Source organism: Plecotus auritus, assembly GCF_963455305.1.
Source record: "Plecotus auritus genome assembly, chromosome: 1".
NCBI classification, from domain to species: domain Eukaryota; kingdom Metazoa; phylum Chordata; class Mammalia; order Chiroptera; family Vespertilionidae; genus Plecotus; species Plecotus auritus.
The window spans coordinates 221,036,164-221,058,488 of record NC_137770.1 but is presented as its reverse complement, the minus strand read 5'-3'; the positions used below and the strand labels follow the sequence as shown (position 1 = coordinate 221,058,488).

The window sequence follows — 22,325 nt, the reverse complement described above, 5'->3', positions numbered from 1 at the left end:
ATTTTAAAGTGCTCTGTCTTTCCTGCTACAAGTGAGATGGTTGAGGTCAAAGGATTCTCTAAACATTTGCTATTTACATAACATGTTGCCAAATATGCAAAAGTTATTGTGGGTGCTAATTTTAAAGAGTTAAATGTCCCTAAAGTCAAAACACTGTTCTCATGAATGCTATGAAGTAATGGCAGCGTTTAAAAAAACAACAACAAAACTCAAATACTTACGGAGCAGGTTTTGTTGCAGCGACTCGGACCGGTACAAGTTTACGTGGTTCTTCTTAAAGACGTTCTTGAGCAGTTGTGCCCTCTCTGTGAGGCTGCAGAGCAGGTGCAAACGTGCGAAATGAATTATCAGCTCAGCAGAGACCCCAGAGTGCCCGCAGGACCACCAGAGAGACTCAGGCTTAAACAAAAGATTGCCTGAGAAATCTGTGGTCTAGTGATTTCTCTTTTACCCCCATTTTCTCAGCTAATGAGATTTCACGAGTTTAGATAGAAGACTATTTTGTCCCCAATAATCCAGTCAAAAGATTTCCCCACCTCCCAGTTATATTTAAGTCAAACGGAAATATACAACCTGTTTTTATTAACAATACAATTAATAAAAAATAAAAAAAAATCTTTCAATAGTTTATTTGCTTCTAAAATCTTAGTTGACTTACTACGTATATTTTAAGCACAACAGTTTTTTGGAATTACAATAATTAATTACTATTATAGCTTTTTCCTACTTTGAGCATATTTTGGTATGCAATATGCTTTTTTTTAGTTATATAAAGAAATCCTGGAAATTATACAAAGAAGAAATTTCTTAGACTACTTAATTAGGAAAATTCCACTACCTCTGATACAATATGAAATGTGTCCCTTAGTTGCATTTTAAAATAAAAGAATTGTCTTCAGAAAATAATTATAGTAGGTAAAATGACAAGAAAACATTCATTTTTCATTAAATGTTTAGAATAATCTTTTCTACAGGAACGAATTCATATGATTAATTATATAACTTCTAAAAGGACACTGCGAGAAATAATGCATCAGTTTCCCCCCCCCAATACACACAGAACTGTCTCACATAGTAGGGAAGTCAAATATTGGTTGAATACATGAATTTGAATGATAATCCTGAAATGCCCTTTGAAACATCATCAATCCTCCCAATCACGCCATTTCTCCATTGGTTGATTTATAAAACTTTGCTTTGCTATCAAAGAACATAATAAGCATGAAGAGCTAATAAGAAATCTATATGCATTGCAGCAAATGTTTATACAATTTTGTTTTAATCACTGGAACTGACTCAGTTGAAAATTTTCCATCTTGCATTTTCCCCACTATAAAAGCTTCAGCTAAATTGCTGTAAGTTATGTTAGTTCAGTATTTTGCCAATTATTTTGAGACCCTGAAATGGAACAATTTTTAATCATATGTAAAAGAAAAAAAACCAAAAAATGGATCCTCTGCGAAATGAACTTGTAATTACACAAATATTTAGGCTTTTGCTGAAGTAAAATATTTAGAAATGTTGACATTTGTAGTAATCTTCCACAGATATTTTTTAAAGTCTAGGGATGTTAACTGGTACTTATTAGACATACTTTATTGTCACTGGGAATTAGCTACATTAAAGCAAGAAAGCTAATTCATCTAAAGCTCCAGTGGTTTTGCAAATATTTGCAGAACTTGCTTTTGCCAGTGAAATAAACAGATAAGGGGAAGGAAAAGGGGCCATTTTCACAGTCACTTTTCTTACTCCACTTTAAAATGATCTAACATTACAGACCGGGGGACCCTGAGGGACACTGAAATATGTAACTGCTTTGGGGAAGTGGGCAGCTTGAGCAGCAGGTGGCCTGATTTTGCTAGCAGAGCCTGGCCAGCTGGGGGGCTGGGAAGTAAAATGGAAATGACTACAGAATACGAGGGGATGGTAATGTATCATTATATAGCAGCTCCCCCCCGCCCCCCCACAAATACATTTTCCAGGTCTCAGGCTGGCCTTCCTAAACCCATAATGCTTTAACGTTACAACATCAAAGTGTTAAGAAGGCGGACATGAGAGTTTTGACTTTCACATTATGGCAATTCACATATATAAGAAAATGTAATTTTGTTTAGTAACATTTCAAATAACGTGACACTGAATTTCACTCAGCTGTTATATATAAAGCTCATGTCTAGTGCTAAAAAAAAAAAAAAAAGGCTACAAGACAGTCTTTCCTGGGGAAGGAGCACATCGCCTGGAAAGAGCATGGACTCTGCAGTCCTACTTTGGTTTAATCCTGAGTCTGTTATGTGTTAGCCGGGCCCCCTTAGGCAAACCCTCTCAGCCATCTCATGTATAAGAGGACAACCCTAACCTTAGGCTGACTGAGGATTCAGTGAATGGTATAGTTTCCAGCATGGTGACTGGCACTCAGCAAATGCTACTCCCCTCACCACTTGCCAGATCCCCAAAAGTTATAAAAAATCAACTATCCTGGCTGGTGTGGCTCAGTGGTTGATCGTGGACCCTGAACCAAGAGGCCACATTTTGATCCCCGGTCAGGGCACATGCCGGGGATGTGGGCTCTATCCCTAGTAGGGGGCATGCAGGAGGCAGCTGATCAATGTTTCTCTCATCATTGATGTCTCTCTCTCTCTCTCCCTCCCCCCCACTTTGTCTCTGAAATCAATTAAAAATATATAAAATCAATTAGAACAGAGATCATCACAAAATAAAAGATGCCTTGGTGTTTATTCAACACTACTTTAACAGGAGATGCTTACGGCTACATGTGCTTAATTTATAATCCTCACACTCCACTTCCTTAGTAGCTATGAGTTTTGTGTGTTTTCTGCTTTAGCTACCTACTATTATTTCTTATAGAGCGGAGTCCCTCCTACAGACTAGAAATGCCATTCACAGGGGGGTGCTCAATAAATAGGAAGTGATGATGATTTGTGTTTACTATTTTCTCTAGTCTTATCTTACCTTACTTAGAGAGCTACGCATCAGGTCAACATTATGCCATTTTGTGCCACTGATGTTTATGGATACTGATATCACTATCAAGTCACATGACAAAGTATGCTGGTAACATGTTAACCATGAATAGGTGTGTGAAAAGTTCAGTTTTGTCGAATAGCTGAACACAGTGTGAGAAGAAATGTGAGTAGGATTCCTTCTCATTAAAAACTGCATCTTCTTCACAGTTCTTAGTGGTTTTACTCAATCTGTATGGTCTTTCATATACATGCCAAGTTATGCAAATTTTGATTTTGTTTATTGCAATTACATACACAACAACTACCACTTAAATATTGTTACCTTATTTTCAAACCCACTAAAATTTTGCAACTTGGATATCTGATGGAGGTGAGGTGGAATGATACCATGTTTTAAAATAATAATTCATTTAGAAACACTAAAAAAGTATAGGTAGCCCTAGCCAGTTTGGCTCAGTAGATAAAGCATTGGTCTGTAGACTGAGGGGTCCTGGGTTCGATTCCTGGTCAGGGCGCATGCCTGGGTTGTGGGCTTGGTCCCTGGTGGGGGTGTGTGTAGCCAATCAAAGACTCTCTGTCATCATTGATGTTTTGATCTCTCTCTCTCTCTCTCTCTCCCTCTCCCTTCCTCTCTGAAATCAATAGATATATATTTTAAAAAAGTATAGGTAAACCCACTTACTATTCTGGAACATGCTGCCATAAAGTATTTTCAGTAATCTTTTGAGAGAGGTAAATATGTATTTGTCTTTATGTTGGGTTGCCAGGCTATTTTGGTTGGGTCATTAAAATGGATCTCCTCAGGAAAGTAAATCACCCTTCATTGATTGAATGCTTAAATGTGTAGCATGTGACAGCTGTCTGTCTGTACTAGGTGGTGGTGGTGGGGAGATAAACAATGAATGTAACGGGCCTAATCTCTGCTCTGGAGGAGAGAGCATTTCCTTGTACAGTCACTTTTCTCTACCAATGCTGGACAGAACCATTGTCACAGTGATGAGTAGGCCGGGGAAAGCATTTCTGTGCCTATCCTAACCCCCTAGAAATTTATATAACACACATAAAATCCAGCATGACAACTGAGAAATACCGTTTCTGTTCTCTTAGTTCTTGGGCAATGTTCTCAATGCTTTAAGATAAACAATACAGGGAAAGGCTGGGAGAGACCACCATCACCATCCATATGACCAAATTACCTGACATCCATACTTCCCTACTCCTTTAAGGCTAAGGCTTTGGACCAAACAAAGGCGATGGGCAAATTAATAAGGATTGACCTGAGGATCCTATATAAAATTATATTAAAAAATGGCTGACAATGATATGCTGGTTAATGTTAGATATAAAAAATTATGAGTCTTATTATCATACTAGAGGCCTGGTGCACAAAATTCATGCATGGGGGTGGGGGGTTGTCCCTCAGCCCAGCCTGCACCCTCTCCAATCTGAGACCTAAACGGGCAGTCGGACATCCCTCTCACAATCCAGGACTGCTGGCTCCCAACTGCTCGCCTGCCTGCCTGATCACCCCCTAACCACTCCCCTGCCAGCCTGATTGATGCCTAACTACTCCCCTGCCAGCCTAATTGCCCCTAACTGCCCTCCCCTGCAGGCCTGGGTCCCCCCCCCCCAACTGCCCTTCCCTGCAGGCCCGGTCGCCCCCAACTTCCCTCCTCTGCCAGCCTGGTCACCTCTAACTGCCCTCCCCTGCAGGCTTGATTGCCCCAACTGCCCTCCCTTGCAGGTCTGGTCCCTCCCAACTGCCCTCCCCTGCTGGCCATCTTGTGGTGGCCATCTTGTGTCCACATGGGGGCAGCCATCTTGTGTGTTGGAGTGACAGTCAATTTGCATATTACTCTTTTATTAGATAGGGTAGAGGCCTGGTGCACAGGTGGGGGCTGGCTGGTTTGCCCTGAAGGGTGTCCCAGATCAGGGTGGGGGTTCCCTTGGGGCGTGGGGCGGCCTGGGCGAGGGGCCTGTGGTGGTTTGCAGGCTGGCCACGCCCTGCGGTGACCCAAGTGGAGGCCCTGATATCTGGGATTTATTTATCTTCTATAATTGAAACTTTGTAGCATTGAGTGGAGGCCAGGGCAGGCCAGGGCGGTAAGCTTGGTTTCCTCCATTGCTGGGGAAACCCAAGCCTTCTGCTCAATCCGTGGCCACAGCCATCTTGGTTGGGTTAATTTGCATACTTGCTCCTGATTGGCTTGTGGGCGTAGCGGAGGTACAGTCAATTTGCATGTTTCTCTTTTATTAGTGTAGATTTGCCTGTCTATAGATGCACTGCTTCACATGCACATAAAATATATTCAAAAATAAATGCCTTGTCTCCAATGAGGGCGGTGGCCACAATCCCTTATTTTAATTCTTTGGGATTTCCTTTTTTTTTTTTTTTTTGAGAAACTAAGATGTTTCAACTTGTAGATATAAAACCCTCAAGCAGGATCCAAGAGGCTCCCAAAATTAATATTTCTGCTATAAAATGTATAAACATTTACATTATAGAAAAAATAAACACTATTAATGTTATATTTATAGAACAAGTGGTTTAGGTTTTTCCAGGAAATGTTTGCTATAGATCTATGAAAAAAAAAAATGGATTTTTGAAGTTTTGTTTTTGGATTTTGGAACTATAGATGCTTCCGCTCCCTAGTGTTAGAGCATGTCCACATAAAAGTTACAGCAAAGAACATGGACTCAGCTTTTAAGTCATTTTCTTAATAAAAAATAACTAGCCACGGCTACACAGTGATAGGGAGTGAGGTTTGGACTGATTCTCCCAATATTTTAGACTTAAAAGCAATATGCTTAAGATGATGAAAGATACCTCCCTGATGCCCATTTTGATTTAAAATTGGAATATACCCAATTTGCTGGCAAGTAGCATACTATTTCCTCTTAAACAGACTCATTATTTTAACTAAGACAGTGGTCGGCAAACTCATTAGTCAACAGAGCCAAATATCAACAGTACAACGATTGAAATTTCTTTTGAGAGCCAAATTTTTTAAACTTAAACTTCTTCTAACGCCACTTCTTCAAAATAGACTCACCCAGGCCGTGGTATTTTGTGGAAGAGCCACACTCAAGGGGCCAAAGAGCCGCATGTGGCTCACGAGCCATGGTTTGCCGACCACTGAACTAAGATGTTTTAATTTTTGACAATGAGTGAAGATGAGAAATAAATTATTGCAAATACTAATCTGGATACAGTGCCTACAAGTTACAGTTTCTCTAGCAGAGTTTCACTTATGTTTAGCTTGACTTCATAGCATCACTTACTGAAAATTTAAAAAATTAGGGATGATCAACTCACAAAATCTTCCTTAAGAATTGCATCATTCTGCCCTAGCCAATTTGGCTCAGTGGATAGAGCATCAGCCTGAAGACTGAAGGGTCCCAGGTTCAATTCTAGTCAAGGGCACATGCCCGGGTTGCGGGTTTGATCCTCAGTGTGGGGCATGCAGGAGGCAGCCGATCCATGATTTTCTCTCATCATGGATGTTTCTATCTCTCTCTCCCTCTCCCTTCCTCTCTCTGAAATCAATAAAAATATTAAAAAAAAAAAAAGAACTGCATCATTCTATGTCAAAAAAAAGAACCATCATTATTTTGGATAGTACTAATTTGGGAAGCGTAACCAATGTAACTCTATGTTCTTATGTATCCTATTTTTAGTTAACTACTCACAGGTCAAACATCTATTTACCACCCACTGCTCTATCCTTTCACCCACTCCTCCCTCCCTCCCTCCCACCCTCTCTCTCTCCCTTCCTTCCTTCCTTCTTTCCTTTTCTTGACCATTCATTCACCCAATCACCAAACATTCATTGAGTGCTACTATGTTCCTGGTACTATGCTAGGTGTTGCCTTGCAAAGACTAACACAAAGGGCCTCTCTTTCAAGGAGTCCAATCTAGTAGGGAAAACAAACATAGGTAATCAAATACATTATAATACAGGCAATCAATGTAAAAACATAAGGGCCTCTCTTTCAAGTCCAATCTAGTAGGGAAAACAAACATAGGTAATCAAATACATTATAATATAGGCAATCAATGTAAAAACATAAGAGTGAACAGAGTACAGAGATAGAGTAGGAATTACAGGCAGTCCTCGGGTTACGCGAAGATCCGTTCCTACTTCGCCGTCAGTGGGGACCCACCTACATAAGCACCTACGTCACTCACATGGAGCACATACACAGCAGTAATGAAGTGAAACAGTCAAAAAAATTTAAAAGAAAAATAACGATTCCTGACCTTTACTTGTGGTAAATACAGTAAATAATAAAAAACATAAAGCACAAATGACGGTACTTTTTTTTTTTTTTATAAATACTGTAAATGGGAGATGGCAACATAACCACGAAATGACGTACGTCGAGTCCGACATAACCCGAGGACTGCCTGTATTGTATTTGTGAAAAGTTGATGTAATTGCATCTGATCTGGGTTTTGAAAGCCAGGAATTGGACTGCCCAGCCTATGAGAGGGTATCAGCTTCTCGACAAGGGAACAGCAAAGACGGGAGGCATAAGATGACACGGTGTTTTGGAACTAAAGGAAGTCTGATATCGCTAAAATACACAGAAATCCCAATTTTTCCCTCTTTGGAAATATAGATAAAATTAGCACACTTTAAAAAATTCGATATTGATATCATTGTCCAAAATTTCTAAAATAATCGTGGCAGTAAAATCACGATTATCACCCCCATCACATCACAGGGATACTGATTTAGAGAGGTCAAGGACTGTGTCAGGCCAGCGTAGGCTGCTTTTTTTGCTCTATCACGTTCTCTAGCAGGTAGCACCAGGAGGCAGAACAATGAATGGTTAGGAGCAGGGATTTGGGAATCAACTCATGTGGCTCAAAGCTCAGCTCTGTGACTTCTGACCTTGAGTACAGCCTCTCTAAGTCTCAGTTTCCCCATCTGGAAAAAATGCAGATGATGGATTTGTATGCGGTTGTTACAGGGATTCAATGAGACAGTAGACATGGGGTGGTGAGTGCAGCACCTGGCGTGCAGTAAGTGCTCAACAAAATCGACGCTAACAGCTTCAGAGCGGCGGACTGGTGTGTGACGTGCCCCTCCGGCCTCATGCAAACAAGTGAGGGCTGGAAGCCAGGGTCTCAGCTTATGTTCCCAGCCTAACACTTACTCCACTGTGTCAAACAGAATAACAGCAGTGAATCACCAAGAAGGTGACACACATCAGAGCAAAATATTTCATACGGTTTAGCTTACATTAGTGTGATGAAAGAGAGAAAAAAATACCTGGCATTACCCTCATGATTGGGGTTCATTACAGACTGCTTTCAAATAATTTTCATTTCCTTTTTGTAATGCTTTGCCAATTTAGTACATTTGATTAGCTTTCTAACCTTGCTTTTTTTGAGGTGGTGGTGCTGAGGAAAGGGCTTGGAGTACATAACTCCCTTCATATATGATACAGGCCTATCAGTTCCTAATCACATACCAAGCCACATATGCAATTGCAGGGCACTTTGTCCTAAGTCAGGCTCTGATTTTCATGACATACTAGTTCATTATGGATACTGTCTGAAGCCAAAAGTCTTTCCCCCCTTCCAGTTCCATAACACAGTCCTATATAATGAAGGGTAATATGCAAATTGACCAAATGGCAGAACGATCGGTCACTATGACGCACTGACAGCCAGGGGCAGACACTCAATGCAGGAGGTGTCCCTTGGTGGTCAGTGCGCTCCCACAGGGGGAGCGCTGCTCAGCCAGAAGCCGGGCTCACGGCTGGCGAGCGCAGCGGTGGTGGTGGGAGCCTCTCCCGCCTCTGCAGCAGCGCTAAGGATGTCCGACTGTGGCTTACGCCCGCTCCCCCCTCAGTCGGACATCCCCTGAGGGCTCCCGGACTGCTAAAGGGCGCAGGCTGGGCTCAGGGAACGCCCCCCCCCCCCAGTGCACGAATGTTGTGCACCAGGCCTCTAGTATTGCTTGTAACTACTATTTATTTAATGTGTATAACAGGCATCGAGCTATCTGCTTTATTGATAGTATTTTTTTAAATATTTTTTTTCTTTATGGATTAAGGTATTACATATGTGTCCTTATCCCCCCATTGCCCCCCGCCCCCACTCATGCCCTCACCCCCCTGGTGTTTGTGTCCATTGGTTAGGCTCATAGTCATGCATGCAAGGCCTTTGGTTGATTTTATTAGTATTTTATTCAATTCTTACAACTAGTCCTGAGGTAGGAATTATCACCCCCATTTTATAGATGAGTAAATTGAGGCCCAGTAGTATTAAGCAACTTGGCTAAGGTCACACACAGCTTAGTGAAATGGCAGCTTTGATTTGAATCCACATCTCTCTGATTCCAAAATTTGTCAACGACACTGCCAGTTCCTTGTTAACTGACAAAATATAAGTTTTACCACTTATTTCCAATCGCTAGTGAAAGAAAAATGTAAAATTCAATATTACCTTTTCCCAAGCACGACTGCTCCTGGGTCTTGAGATTTTGCCTCCAGCTCCTGAACTTCATCTACTAATGTTTTAAAAGCAGTCCTCTTGATACTGCAAAAACAATTTTTTTTTGCATGAAAATATTTGTGTGAAGACTAAAGACTTCACAAAACTATTTTATTATCATGCCTCTAAGTACAACAGTGACCAGAGAACAACAGTGTTTCACTAGAATATAAAAAATGACAATAATTTTGAGTGTTAATATAATTTCAGAAACAATAGTCTTAAAGGGATTAGGTTTATAACATTAAAACTCTCATAGTTATTAAGTAACCATCATGCAACTAACTTTCATGGTACTGTTTTTTTGTGGGAAGAGATGACATTTTAAAACTTATAATCCTTGACATAAATTAGTAATGTTCTAGTCTCTTTCATTCTATATTTTATGTGTGTTTAGAATCCAGCAAGCAAAAAACTTCACAACTACTGTTCACTAATAACATATATAAGTATGTTTGGAGATGATAAATTTTTCTCCTACCTTCACTGGGTTTTTCAGGCTGATTTCTAAAAAGGTCCTCTCCAATATTAACTGAAACTACCTGCTTTATGTCTTTTAAACTAATTTAGATTTCTAGTTCCTCAATCACTCCTTCTTTATTTATTTATGTAGAATAAGAGAATACTACTCATTCCTATTCTGCAAACTGCGCATCCTGGAGCTGATGTTACAAGTAGAGAAATGTGTGGATTAACATACATCTGTATTCTTATGCACATAACGGAGTACTGTACTTACACCTTGTACACCACATCAAGAAGTAAAGAGGCCACGGGGATGAATAACAGGCCCGTCCAAAAGACTCCAGAACTGAACAGCATGGCTGCCTGAGGAAACCACAAGAAACGCGTCATTCATGCTTAGTTTTTATATGACATGAAGTAAAATAATTTTAGGAATCTCATTCTGTAAGAGGGTATACTATAATAACTCTAAACTTGTGAACTACACAAAGTTAAAAGCCAAATGTGTTAACACATGTATTTACTACATCTATTTTTTCCCCATTGAGTGTCTAATACAACAAAGTTTTATCATTTGTCAAGACTTTTCATATTTTATGAGACTTTTATTTGTGGTCAATACATGGAGTAATAAACTTTGGCATTCTTTTATAACTTAGAATACATTTGACCTTGGTTTATATCTTTATAATATAAAAATCTTTTTGGGTAAATTCAAATATATTCTGGATTAAATTCTCTTATAATACAACATGTAAAATAAATCCTACTTAGAAACTAAATTTACTATTTTGCAAATAAAAATTAATGATTTTTATAAAATAAGACATGATAGTAAAAAACTATCCAGATAAATAATGAATATAATCAAGTTAAGATAGCTATAAAAATAATTTTACTCTTTTCAGCTGATATTATGTAGAATAATCTAAATTTTTGTTTCAAGATTTATATAACTTGTTTTGATATATTGTATTATTGCTAAAGTTAAACCAAATATCTAGCATATAAAAAATGCAAGTAAAAGTGTATTAAAAAGAATCTAATCATTCTTTTGCATCAAATCCCAAATTGCTATATCAGAGCCATTTGGGTTGCAAAAAAAAAAACAAAACATAATTCTATGAATATAAAATTAATAAATTCTATTGGTTATTTGCAATTATAATATAAATTCCGTTGTAATATAATTCGATTACAAAGAGCTTAAAAGAAAGGACTATGCCATATAATAAAGCCAAAAGAAATATTTTGTTTCACTTCAAGTCTTATTTATCTTTATCAAGAGTAAATTTGCAGTAAATATATTGTTATAACCCCATTAAAATGTAGCCAACTAATGCATGCACATTTACACTCTGCTAAAAACCACACAGATTTCTTTTTAAACCAAGTGTGGTTCAGGAATTAAAAATGATCTAGAGTTTAATTCTTATAGGCAGTTTCACAATTACACACAAACAACCCTAACCAATCAATCCTTATCAAGCTGAAAGATTACTAATTATGTTTCACATTACCTATTCATTTTGACTCTCACCTGAAGACCAGGAACTGCTATTTAAATTTTTTTCTACATGAACACGGCTTATCGATACAGAGTGTTGGTTCAAGAATACTAAGATTTTTTTTTCCCCCTTTACAGGATCAAATAGCTCTGAACACGGTTAAAATAAAAACATGGGATTACAAAATTATCAGAAAATAAATGTCGCCACGTGGCTTCAACGAAATAGCACCCATATTCTAAAAATATTCACATAAAAGTCACTTTATTTTATAAGCAAAACATGATCTTCGACATGTTTGCTGACATCCTCAATAGTGAAAACCAACAATAACGGTGTAATAGGAAATGTCTATCAAGTCAGTGGGTTTTGTTGAGAGTGAAGGAAGCCTTTCAGGATGGCGATGACTGTAAAAAACCACATTTCTTTTTCCTTCTGGGAGGAAAAGGTAAGACTCAAGATCCTAAGTCCCGGCACTGAAAATACCTATTTTAATTGAGGGGGCCAGAGGAGAAAGATTTATTCTTGCCTTTGCCACCTTGGATTAAATGTCCGCTGACAGAAAAGGCAGAAAGTGTTGGTGGAGCCCGCTGGCTGCTAATTCTGACCATTGTGATGTTAACGGGCACCCCCCATTCAGTCCACAGCCTTTGGCTTTACACACGAACAACAGGAATGGAGGGGAAAAAAAGTTTTTCTGCGTCATATCTGAAAGCCTGTCAGATTTTTTTTTTCTTTTGCAGAGTTAATCCAAACCTAAAAGATTTAAAGCCGGCCTTTGCATTCAAGACAGAGAGGCTCTGTATTTTTTGGATGAAGAGGGGGGAAAATCCCACAGAGGTATTTCCTTCCTTTCTGTACAAGAACGCCCCCTCCCACTGTAGACACGATTTTTGTCTCTGACTTTTCAGGTCAGCTGGGGAAAGGCGCCGACCCCCGCACACAATGGGGGGAACAGGAGCAGCCTGTTCCGGGCTGGCCTCGCGCTCCCTCCAAGAGCAGTTTGCAAATTGCTCCTAACGTGGGAGATCGGTGGGCCCTGCCAAGCAGCCGCGCCGCCCCTCCTCCAGCCGCGGCCCTGTGAGACCAAATGGAACGGCCACAAAAGTGGCTCCCAGGGGACTTGAGAAGGGATCAGTCCAGGGAGCCGCAAAGCCGGCGACGGAAGCGCACAGGCCCTGCGCGGGGACAAGCAACCGCTTGTCTCTGCAGAGAGCCGCTGCCTCCACACCGGACTTAGCGGGCTTCAAAAGCGAACCAGCGCTGCCTGAAGATGCAAGAGTCAGCGAGGAATGAGGAACTGTTCCGAAATTTCCACGTGAACTTGCAGAGCAAGGGCGCTTGGAAAAATGTGAGCTCAGGTGCATTTAGCTAAGCCAAGGGGCTTGCCCAGATAACCTTCTGAGCACCGACCTTGTTCCCACGCCAGAGGAACCCTTACTTCTTCATCTTCAGGGTCCCCAAGTCCAGTTTTGTAGAAAGAATGTCCATGTGCTACCTGCCTACAAACCTTCAGCAAAAGGGTTCTTAATTCTACACCCCCTTTTACACTACAGCTATCAGAGTGCTGTGCTGTGACTCATTCTCGGATAGAGTACTGATGCTGTCCAAACAGCAGGCCCTTGGGATCCAAAGACACTATCCGTGGACCCCAACTGCGACAGACCCGCCCGGAAAGGAGCCCTGGCTCTGCCCTTCCCAGCTCCCAGACGTGGGAGAAGTGGCCCGAGTCTCTGCTTCTTCTCAGCTGCACAGTGGATTGAGGAATTAAACCTGATAATGTTTGTAAAGCGGCTGCTTTTATTAGTAACACTGATTAGTAACGTTTCCTTTCTTCATTTTAATTTTCAAATATCTTTAAACACGCAGTCTCTGTTCTTCCTAGTGGTCTCTCCCATGAACTTCAAGGCAGGAATTTTTTTAAAATCACATATTAAGTGTAAGTCAGTTTAGAAATGTCGTGGCTTCATCACATTATCACAAAACATGCTTGCCTTAAGACTGACACTGGCCAAAGTCACTGACCACTAATAAATTCCCATTCGTCTCAATCTGCTAATTTAGGAAACAGAGATAATTTTTTTCATAACCATTATTAAAGGACTGCCTGGGTATAATATATTAATTTTGAAAGGAAAAATTATTCAGAATAGAGTGCTGTAAAACAGTTTTTTTGAGGGGGAGGGGAGAGCAGGACAGCAAGATAAATGAATATAAATTCCAGAGGGGTTAAAAGTTAATGTGAATAACAACAAAAAACCAAGAAGTGATTATTAAGTGTATCAACTTTTATATATGGACTTTCTTAGCTTAAACACAGTGAAAAAGCCATAAAAATAAATGCTTTAGAGAACTGATTCATAAACATGTAGAAGCATCACAAATTCAAAAAGAACATTACTAAAAAGCAAATAAAAAACAAGAATGACTGCCATAAGTATACGAAATTCTGCAATAGTATCCGCTTATAAAAATAGACCATTTGTTTTCATAAGAACAACTACAGATCCCAATAGGTAGGAAGAGACCTCAGAGGTGCTCACATCAGCGGCAGCAAGTAATCAGTAACTTGGAAAAGAAAGGCAACCAAATGAGATCAGATTTAAATTCACTGTCACAGTTAGGGGGGAGGGGGCGGTTTCAGTGAAACAGGTCGCTGTTAACAATTTATATTCACATCAGCAATGTGCTCGCCTTAGGGAAAGGCATTTGACAGCGTGCATCAAAGACAGGACATGCCTTCCTGTTTACATGATAATGCGATTTCTGGAACTACGTGTTGCACGCTGGGGCAGTTTTTACACGTAGGTTAGTATCCAATGAAACTTCTGGGGTGACTAGTCCTGAAAGCACTCCCTCTGAAAAGTGCACCGTGGCCCAGGGTTTAGGAAAGGTATAAACAAACCCCAGCCACACCCTTGTGGAGGGTCCCAGCACTCAGCAGCAGCACATTTAAGGCTTTGACAGATCACAGTAAAGAACCCTACTTCATAGTTTTTTAAACCAAGATTTCCAAATGTATTCATGGGCCTTGGAACACTTTCCCCACACATTGCTTACCAACACCTCGTGGACCTAATTTGGGGGATTGCAAATATTCATTGTGGGCTTTTTTTTTTTTTAAAAAAAACAGTAGAAAATTGGTGAAAACTAACAGGACACTATGTGGCTGGTTAAGTAAATGTCGATACACTAAGATAACATTACCCAAGCTGTTAATGACGCTGTTCACAGAATGTGATTAGAAAACTGACTGTTCGGAAGAGGCTGAATAAAGGGGGAAGGTAAAACATCCTGCTATTCTCTCAGGAGCCTTCTGTTATCATGTAAACACCCCCTAGGAAGGTTGGTGCTTTCTAGTATCTACGTAGGGATCAGTCACAACCCTCCCTCTGCCTTAAGTCTCCCTCTTGCCGGTACTTCACACACAACTGTCCAGCTGTGAACTGACCATCACACAGGTCCTTCAAACAGATACGTCCCAAACGGAACACACCGTCTTCCCGCTAGACCCGTGTTTCCTTTGTGCAATCCGTCCAGGGAATGGCTTCAGCGACTAAGGCAGACACTGGGGTCTACTCTTGAATTGTCTCCTTGCACCACATCCAAGGCACCGCCAAGTTCTGTTGTGTTTTAGTGTCTTTGAAATCTACTTCCTGCCAACCCTGCTGCCACGATCCCAGTCCCAACAGTTGTTTGTCCTCCAAACAGCTTCCTCGCTGGACTTACTCTTTTTGCTTTGCTTCGAGGCAGGCGGCACGCTGCAGCCAGAGGGATAGTTCCAAAGTGCAGATTAGATGTGAGCGGTTCTTGGATTAAACCCTTTCGATGGCTTCAGACCACCGCAGGATAGAGCACCAAGGCCTGAATATGATTTCAAGACTTTTCCTACCTGACCTCTGATTGCTTCCCCACTATCGTCTCTCAAGCCAGTCCATCTCGCAATGTGTTTCGGTTCCTGGAACTCGACCCGGCTGACTCTCAACCTTGTGCCCTCCCATCGGTGATGCCTCTTTGCTCCCAAATACTCACATGGGATGTCACTTCCTTCCTTAGACTTGGGTTAGCTGACCCTACTTTGGGCTTTCATTTTGATGGCCCCCATCACCCATTTTCTAGTTGCTCCTTTGTGTTCCTGTAATGCTTTAAACTCTGTAAGAGGAAGAAGTAAATCTAAATAAATTCTCACAACCCAAGTCCTCAACTACTGAGAGCAGGTGTTCAATAAATAATGTTTGAATAAATAAGTTCTTACGACCTAGTGTTTGGAGAGATTAAAAGTTGAAATACCACAGCCTTGGGACTATGTTCCTGAGATGGGTGGTTATAGTTTGATTGGTTTTCCTGTGTTCTGGTTCGGAGTTATCCCGGGAGCAGTTATAACTAGATATTTATGTGATTGGGGGAGCGGGGAGAAGAGATTGACCCAGTTCCCTAACTATCCTTTTCTAACGTAGGTTGTCTTTTCTTTTAAAAAAGCTGGGTGGCATGTATTAATGCTTAAGCATATTAAACTACCTCCCCCTCCCTTCCATATTAATCAAAATAAATATAAAAAATAAATTTTTATTGACTTCAGAGAGGAAAGAGAGGGAGGAATTAGAAACATCAATGATGTGGGAAAATAATTGATTGGCCGCCTCCCTGCAAGCCCCCTACTGGGATCAGGCCAGCAACCCAGGCATGTGCCCTGGTCAGGAATTGAACCGTGACCTCCTGGTTCATAGGTCGGTGCTCAACCACTGAGCCACACCAGCCACGTAAAAGATGTATTTCAGTGAAACAGGGAAAGTATGACAACTGGAAGTGACATAATTTTTGTGGGGGTGGTGTATGGTGGGGAGAAGGGAGGTAGACTGGCCAGGATGGAAAAAAGGTCTTATACTAGTTTACCACTAGCATTTATTTCTCATGTCCTCTGATCCAAATCTTTATTCTATGGCCTCAGGTACTTTCTGGAATGCTGTGCATCCCATAATAAAAAGCCATCTGCTATGGCTTCAAGTAATTATGTTAATGACATTTGGGTAACTTTCTATGACCTGGTCTTTGCGTAACTTTTCAGTTCTAGCTCCAAACATTCCCTACGTTGGAAACCCCAACTTGCTCTGCTCGGCTGTTCTCTCCTGGGAAAGCCCTCCTCACACGTCCGCCCAGGGCAGCAGCACCAATAACCTTTCCAGACTATCCAAACCAGAGCCTGGGGGCGCGCCCTCTTCTCTGCTATCTATCCCCTGTGCATCCGGATCATAATTAGCATCTTCCGTTCTGATTACCTGTTAATCTGTTGGTTGACTCCATGAGACTGAAGCTCCTCAGGACACTTCCTTTTTTCAACTTCTGAGCCACTGACACCCTCTCTAGGTCCTGACACACAGGCACTCCATAAATCTCAGTTGAACTGATTTGAGCTGGGCTCTTATAAAGGATGAATTACATTCTCCATAAAATCAGACAAGGCGGAACACCCAGAAAATAACTGAGGAGAAGGGTGTTTCAGATAAAGCCCCAATATGTTTGCAATTATTCCCAGAAGCTCTTGATTACTCAGAGACAAAGAAAACCCTTGGCTTGAATTATCCCAAACAAACAAACAAACAAACACAATCTTAGAAAATATGCAAATTGTTCCAAACAAAGAAAAGCTTAGAAAGTATGCAAATTAGATACCAGATCACAGCATTTATGTACTTTTCCCCTTAGATATTTCTGCTGGTGAGGGACTGAAGGAGGTCTAGTCACCCCTGGGACTCTGAACCAATATTCAGTCTAGCTGTGTGATGCAAGAAATGATCATTGAATCTCCACCCTCCAGCAGGGAGTAACAAGAAAACAAATGATTAAAAGAGGAAGGGCTAGTTGGGACTGGATCATTCCGAAGCAAACTTTTTCACAAAAAGTAAAAATTGACTCTGTATCAATATACATATACTGAACATGCAAAAGTAAGTCTTTCTAAAAAGGAATCGAGAACACTAGGAAAAGTATGGCTCTGAAACTTTATTTTCTGGGGATCTAGTTTCCAGAGGAGTAAAAATAATTAAGAACAGAATTTGTTTGTTTTGTTTTAATCTTCTTTATTGTGCTATTTAAAAAACTTAAAATACCAGAAAAATTAGTAGAGAATTAGTAACAAAATATTCTTTTTAATATGAGAAATATAATTTAAAAATATTATGATGATACTGAATAAGGTGTATAACATAGGGTAAGTTGCCTCAATGCTCAATAGGTTTACTTATTATTCTTACAAGTTTTTATAACTTTGTGATGGCTCTATATTCTATCTTCTTTTTTTTTTTTTAAGGGAGGGAGGTAGGGGGAGCTAGAGAAAGAGAGAAACATCGATCTGTTGCTTCTCATACGCACCCCAACTGAGGACTGAACCTGAAACTTAGGTATGTGCACTGACAGGGTATCGAACCCTCGACCTTCTGGAAGGATGCTCCAGCCAACTGAGCCACACCAGCCAGGGCTGTATTCTAACTTCTTAAAAACCATCTCATAAAGCATCAATTGTTTGGTTACTTTCATGACAGAGACTTCAAGTTGCCTCCCAATATATCCCCTCCCCCCTTCTTAAATGCAACTTCTTGATTTTTAGCTGGACACCTTGTCCTCCAGCTCAAAAGACTATATTCCGCTGGCTCTTAGGTTGCAGCTGGGTGTGGCCATGTGACTTACTTTTGGGCAATGAGATTTAAGTGGAAATGTGGTGGGAAATGTCTAGGAAAGAGCCTCAACGAGAAAGAGTTCCTCGCTTTCTTGCTGGCTGGAATGCTGGTAAAATGGTGAGAGCTTAAGCAGCCATTCTGGACTACGAGGAAGTACACGAAGGTTGGCGATGCAGTAAGAGAGAAGAAACCTGGTCCTTCATGATTGTTTAGCTGCCACTACAGTCCTGGACTGCCTGCCTCCACCGGACTTTTTACACGAAAGAGAAATAAATTCCTATCTTGCTTAATGTACTTACTTTTTTTTTTTTTAACATAAAAAAACATGCCATAAACTTGCTTTGGAGGACACAAGCTAGGGAGGATAAGGGAAGGTTTGAAACAGAGCAGCTTTGGACCATTCCTTGCAAAAATTGTGTCCAATTATGAGCTTTATTGGAGCAGATGGTAGTGACATTCATGGTTTCTTTCATGAGCTTTTCTCATAGAATCCCTGGCATACAACTCAAAAGCAAGCCGTCTGGTCTTAGGAGCTAAAATGCGGAATGTGGGGGGAGAGCTGCCCTGTGCCCGTCTCACAGAGCTCTTTCCCCCTCTCTGCGCCAGCCACACAGGCCCTTTGTTTTTTGCATTTGCCCGGCTCACTTGTGCCTTGGAGCAGGGGTACCTGCTGTTCCTTCAACCCCGACATGCTCTCCTCCGCACAACAGGTATCCATCCCCACACCGGCCGAGTTTCAGCGCAGTTGTTCCTCCTTCAGAAAGACTGTCCTGGAGCACCCATTATAGGCCGGTAACGTCCCACCGCCCTGCTTCTGTCCTCTGTGAAATCATCTTAGTCATTGGTCAGTTAACTAACTTAGTGACCATCCTCCTCCTTCCCACTCCCTGGTTCCCTCAACCTGATTGCCAATGGGGATCCTGCCCAATTAACTCATTACCTTGACACAGAGCCTAGCACCCATTAAGCACTCACCACATATTTATGGAATGAATTAGTACAAGGACGAATGGACTCCTGAGAACAAAACTCGGCCGTACTAGAAGCAGGCTTCGTTCAGCTTTCCATGCCCCGGCACTCTGGGTACCTACGGCCTCTCTCAGATTATGACAACAACACCCCCTCCTTAGCAATGAGATCCTTAAGGGCAAGGACCACGTCTGTCATCCCGACATCCCCTGGTGCCCAACACAGAGCCTGGTGTACATCAGACACTCAATGACCACTGCCTCTGCATTGTAAGGAAAAAGACGCTGTGCCTACCGACACCACGCCAGCTCTCCTAATGACGCCAAGGAGACCTCTAGCTTTAAAATGTGTGCAAGTGTCCCAATTCACCACTCCAGCTGCCACATCCACGTCTTTCTTTCCTTCTCGGTGATTCCACACAGGCTTCTCTTTACAAAATGGGCTTGGGAGTGGCTGCACAGCCAGCTGCCTTAAGAACTGTGATGGTCCGCCTGTCTCCTTGCCGGTCAGGGGCTTGAGGACTGTGACCCTGTTTTATCATTTTATCGTTGGTTCATTGAAGAACATCTGACAGAGCTTAGGGTAGCTGCTCCCTCCAGGCCCCTGGGCTACACACAATAACCTTGGATGAAACGCCATCATATCAGAACACTGCCCCACCCCATCAGCAAGGGCCGGTCTTGTGGCCAATAAATTATCACATGCTATCTAGGTAATTAAAGGCTGAGAGATGAATAAGGACTCTCTTAACCAGGAAATTCCTCATATGTAAAATAATTTATTGTGTTGGTAAAATGGGTAACAGCACCATTTAGGAAAATCATATCACTAATGTGGTTTATTAATACCTCTCCTACAGGGGTGACACCAAAGGGTTCCACAAAGATTTTTATTGTTTTGCAGAAAGACTTTACAAACCTCAATCAGGAGATCTGAAATTCTGTAAAACACATGCTCGTTCCTTAACTTCAATTTCCTTCAGTAGTTTTATGGATCCCCCAGGCCAGGGAGAGCAGAACCAGATGGCGCTTTGGGGAGGACCGTGCGCTGCGGGCCTGCAATGCCGAGATCCGTTTAAAAGTTCTGCCGATACCGAGCTTCTGGTATTAATCGTGATATGAAATGATCCTTGTTGTAGCTGGCTTTAATTTTTTAATCTGGCATAGTCATCATAGTGGCTAAAATATTTTCTTCTGGAAATTCAAAAAAAACCCCCACACAAACACCCAGTAACCTTATCTAGACAAGTCGGAAAAGCAGGCCAGCATATGTTTATATAACACAGCACCTCTCCCCAGGGCCTACCTTGGCCCATAAATTGTTGTGCTGGTGTGAAAAAATACAAGCCGGGTCTGAAAAAAAGCCCTCCTCTTAAATCACAACCATATTTGTGAGAGGAGAGGAAGACAGGGACATACTTAAAGCCACAGCCAAGGTTGCGACACTATTTTCTCTTTAACTTTCTTTCTTAAATGATATCTTATCGTCACAGGTTCTACCTTTGTCTAACCCACTCCCCTGCCCCACACTCCTATGTCAGCATTCTCTTTTCATAGGTAAATATTTCAGTAATTTGTGGCACTGCGATACTCGCTAATCATTACCATTTGCATCATTATTATGGGATGTAGAATTACTGTAATGGAAACAAAGTGCAAAACTATAGGAAGGAATGGTTCCCAAATGGGAACGCCCTGCCCACCGACTGAGAACAGCCACTCCGGCTGTGGCTGCAGCCAGTGAGGGCTGCACTGCACGCTGGGGTCTTTGGGGATGCATTTCCGGTAAATCTTGGCATGCAGAATGTGCTGCAGGAAGGGAAAGAAACTATTTGACCAGGTGAAAACAACCCCCATTGGTGATAACGGCAGCTGAGTACATCTGAAGATGGCAGTATTACAGGCAGACAATGACTGCTCAGTTTCCCAACAAGATGGAAGTGAGTACGTTGGAACACTGGCACTGAAAGGCCTCTACACCACTACAGTTGATGAGGCCGGGGAAAGCCTTAGTGCAGAATGAAAAGGTGAGAGAAGAAATGCAAAAGGAACAGCCCAGGGTGGTTAAGGGGGTGGCTTCTGGCTGGGTTCCAATCCCAGCTCAGACACAAGCTGTGTGACCTTGAGAAAATGAGTTAACCACTCTGTGTCCGTGAAAGAGCTAACAGGGCCAAACTCACGTGTTAAATGGTGATGACATGAAAAGTGCCAAACTGTGACTGACCCTCAGGGATGAGGGCCTATTATTATTTTGGTGGCAAGTGTACATTCTCTGATGATGGGGGCTGACTGGGTTTTCATTTTCCTGTTTATATTTTTTAATGAGATGGGTATTATTTGTACCAATATTGCTGTTAAGAAGAGGCAAGAGGCTAGGGTTTGTAGTGAGATGGAATTTCTGTAAATGTGCTGCGGAGTGAGGTGGGTGTTGAAAAAGGAGGATTAAAAATCTGGGCACTTGTAAAAGGAGATGGGAACTTTGATACCTGGCTCACTTGAGGGAAATGATCAGGGCCCTGGGTATCCCGAGAAAAAGCAGATAAACCCGGGGAATCGCTTCACGGAAGATGGCTGCAGGAAGACAGAGAGAGTTCCCACCTGGGAGTAAGGAATAGCAATGTCCCCCCACCCCAAAATATTTAGTCCCTTCCTCAGAATGTTAGAGAAAAGCAATGGGATTTCAAAAACAACAACAACGCTTGGGATGAATTCTCTGGGTCACTTGCTTTGCTTACCACAGAGTGCTGTGGAATAAAACCAGGCAGGCCTGGGATCAAACACAGGGCCTGGAGAACACGGTGGTGCGCAATAATTGTTGATTCTCTTCCCTCCCCCTCTTAGCGAGATAGGATTTTCGTCCAACATGTAGAGGAAAATGCCTCTGCCTGCAGATGGGGGCTGCAAAGATGAGCCCAGAATGGAAATTGGAAATGACTATGAAACCCAGGCCTATGTGTGAATATGCATCCAGCTGAATATAGAAGCATGAGACCTGTACCTGTAAGAGGCCTAATTTGTGTATAATTCACACCCTGAGATCCTGTTAACTAGAGCAAGGGAGTCTGTGCCCTTTCAGCATTTAAGGGGTGCCTCTGGGAGAACAGAGTGAAGACAAGCACACAGAGAATCTGAATCTCAGGAGTTGGCAGGGGGGGCGGTGAGGGGTGGGGAGTGGAGGGGGGTAGGCCAGAAATTTTCGGGTGGTGTACTGCAAGAAT

The 22,325-nt window shown here is 41.7% G+C and overlaps 1 protein-coding gene across 5 annotated transcripts in view; it reads right to left on the bottom strand.

Annotated features, from left to right (window-relative positions):
* The window catches only part of ATP8A1 (ATPase phospholipid transporting 8A1), a 215,598-nt gene that overhangs the window by 1,613 nt on the left and 191,660 nt on the right, over positions 1–22,325 (bottom strand). For all 5 annotated transcript variants that reach the window (XM_080676966.1, XM_080676968.1, XM_080676965.1 and 2 more), the window contains 3 exons: positions 10,232–10,320; positions 9,445–9,537; positions 222–313 (listed from right to left, as the gene is read on the bottom strand). In XM_080676966.1, coding sequence (XP_080533092.1) covers positions 222–313; positions 9,445–9,537; positions 10,232–10,320 — 274 coding nt within the window. The remainder of the gene's footprint in view (positions 1–221; positions 314–9,444; positions 9,538–10,231; positions 10,321–22,325) is intronic.